The 2,748-nt window shown below is 48.8% G+C and overlaps 1 protein-coding gene across 1 annotated transcript; it reads right to left on the bottom strand.

Annotated features, from left to right (window-relative positions):
• Positions 1-570: 570 nt before the first annotated feature.
• On the bottom strand, positions 571-1,739 carry LOC141130092 (uncharacterized). Its single transcript, XM_073618057.1, has one exon. The coding sequence runs from the start codon at positions 1,324-1,326 to the stop codon at positions 613-615; it is 714 nt and encodes a 237-aa protein (XP_073474158.1). The 5' UTR covers positions 1,327-1,739; the 3' UTR covers positions 571-612.
• Between the last annotated feature and the right edge of the window lie 1,009 nt (positions 1,740-2,748).

Here is a 2,748-nt window from a genome sequence, read left to right as displayed (position 1 = left end):
ACTAACCTCTTTGTTGACCTTCTTTCTGGCCCGGTTGATCTTAGCGACCGACCTGGCCAATCTCCAATTTGTACGCGCCACAATGTCCGACCACACAATAAGCATATGTGGAAAAGACATCCTGAGCTGCCAAAAATCGAACTTGATGTCTTTTACCAAGTCCAACATTGACCGTAGCCCTAGGTCATTACCCCCTACATGTAACAACAACACATCCGGCGCTCTGTCCAGGCGTGCGAACTTATTAACTTCTGCTACTGTCCTACCCCACAGCATGCCTGGCACCCCAAACCACCTAAGACACACTTCCTGCCTGGAAAACCCCAATTGTCTCCCATCCCGTCTGGCATCACCTCTCCTGGCCCCCCAACACACGTACGAGTGGCCCACTATCCACACCAGGCATTGCTGACGACCTGCAAAGAAAAGCAAACAAAAAAAAAAACAAAACAAAAAGGACACCTAATGCATCAATAACTCCCATAAATTAACAACAATTATCACCTATCACAATATATCCGCATTACGTCCAAACATATTAACAGTCAGTCCCATAACAGTATTATTTAATATATATTATTCACACTTTTTTTTTTTTTTTTTTTTTACTTTTTACCCAATCACTAACTGTGGGCGAACATAGGACCTAAACCGCCTGGATTCCCATCTCCCAATCCTCTTTACCGCTGCATCATCCAATCCCCACCGTACCGCTTCCGTAGCTGCCCCTATCCTAAATGAATGTGATGAAAACTTTTCACCCTCTAGACCTAATACCCCCAAACATCTTTTGAAAATTGCATTAAACTGAAATCGTGATAGAAACGAGCCATCCTGGTGTCTTAAAAAGGGGACTTCCCCCCCCCCCGGGCGTATAGCTATAAACTCACTCACCAATTTAACTGGGCACAAGGGAGAGCCGGGCAACGCAAAAACCTGCACGGTCTTACCCTTGCCCCGCTGATCTGTTTTTGACTTTCTAATCAATATGGCCAACCTGTCCTCCCCACATCGGACGTCTGACTCCCCCAACCCCCCTTTTTCTCTTTTTGAGGGGCTAACCAACTCACTGATCCGAAATGCACCAAAGAACGCCAAGGCGAATGCCGCCCTGAACAACACCGCTTCATATCCTGTCGAGCAAACATTGTTTAAACATCCAACTAACTGACCCAACAACTGGAACGAAACAGGCCGCCTGGAGTCCCTCCCCGGCTTGGCCCGCCTATAACCCTTCATACCCTGCCTGACCCAAAAATCTTTCGTAAAGTCCGGCAAACCTTGAAATTTCAACCAAAACGCCAAACCTGCCAACTTCTTCTCCATACCCGACACAGACAACCCATCTTCTAAGTTCCTGGACACAAAGTATAAAACTAACAACCGAAGATCCCGTTCTGCATTCCCTACCTGTACCTGTCTCAGCAGAGATACCCATTCCTGCCATACCCTGTTGTATGCAGCCCACGTCGTATCGCTCACCGACCGTTTTATCCAGTCTGTTAGTCCTCCAAGGCAATCTTCCACAGCCAGTCTGGACACGGGACACCTTCCTCCTCCGCCCCAGGTGCCAATTCCCGGAACCTGTCCCACTGAAAGCGAGACAGAGCATCAGCCACCACGTTTTCAACTCCTGGGAGGTGTACCGCGTATATAAAAACATTTAGCTGTAAGCATCTCAGAACCAGGTGTCTAAGTAACCTAATCACCGGCGGTGACGCTGCCGATACTTTATTAATCACCTGTACCACTCCCAAGTTGTCACCATGAAACCTAACCTTTAAATTCCTGAACCACTCGCCCCATAACTCCACAGCTAACACCACCGGGAACAGTTCCAACAGGAGCATGTTCTTCAGCAGACCTGCCTCCTTCCATGACTGTGGCCATGGCCCCGCGCTCCACTTACCCTGAAAAAAGGCTCCAAAACCTGCTGCCCCTGCCGCATCTGTAAACAACTCCAGATCAAAGTTGCTCACAGGCCCTGACATCCACAGCGCCCTGCCGTTGAACTTAGCCAGGAACGTGTGCCAAACCTTCAGATCCTCCCTGTGAGCTTTCAACAAACGAATATAATGTCTTGGCGAAACCACACCCGACGTACTCGCCGACAGCCGCCTGCAAAATACTCTCCCCATAGGCAAAATCCGACACGCGAAGTTCAACTTACCTAGTAACGATTGTAACTCCCTTAGTTGAACCTTTTTCTTTCCGATTAGACCCTGAATTTCCTCCTGCAACGCCGCCAACTTGTCCTCGGGTAGCCTACACTCCATCGCTCTGGTGTCTAGAATAATACCCAAAAAACTCAATTCCGTAGTTGGACCTTCAGTCTTCTCCGGGGCTAGCGGGATGCCAAACTTTTCCGCAACATGTTCCAACGTCGCCAGCAAGACCGCACAGACTGTCGATCCAGGGGGACCCACGCAGAGAAAATCATCCAAGTAGTGGATGATAGAGTTCAATCCCGCGACGTCCCGAACTACCCACTCAATGAAGGAACTAAACTTTTCAAATAAAGCGCAGGATATCGAACACCCCATCGGCAAACAACGATCCACATAGAATTCATCCTGCCAACAACAACCCAATAAACGAAAACTCTCCGGATGCACCGGCAACAAACGGAAGGCCGACTCTATGTCCGCCTTGGCCAACAACGCCCCCTGTCCATACTTTCTAACCCAAAATACCGCTGCATCAAACGACGTGTAAGATACCGCACATTCCTCTGGGTCAATGGCGTCA

This window comes from Aquarana catesbeiana, linkage group LG02 (assembly GCF_042186555.1).
Source record: "Aquarana catesbeiana isolate 2022-GZ linkage group LG02, ASM4218655v1, whole genome shotgun sequence".
Lineage (NCBI taxonomy): Eukaryota > Metazoa > Chordata > Amphibia > Anura > Ranidae > Aquarana > Aquarana catesbeiana.
Note: the sequence above shows the minus strand (reverse complement) of the source record. Positions and strands in the feature narration are given on the sequence as shown.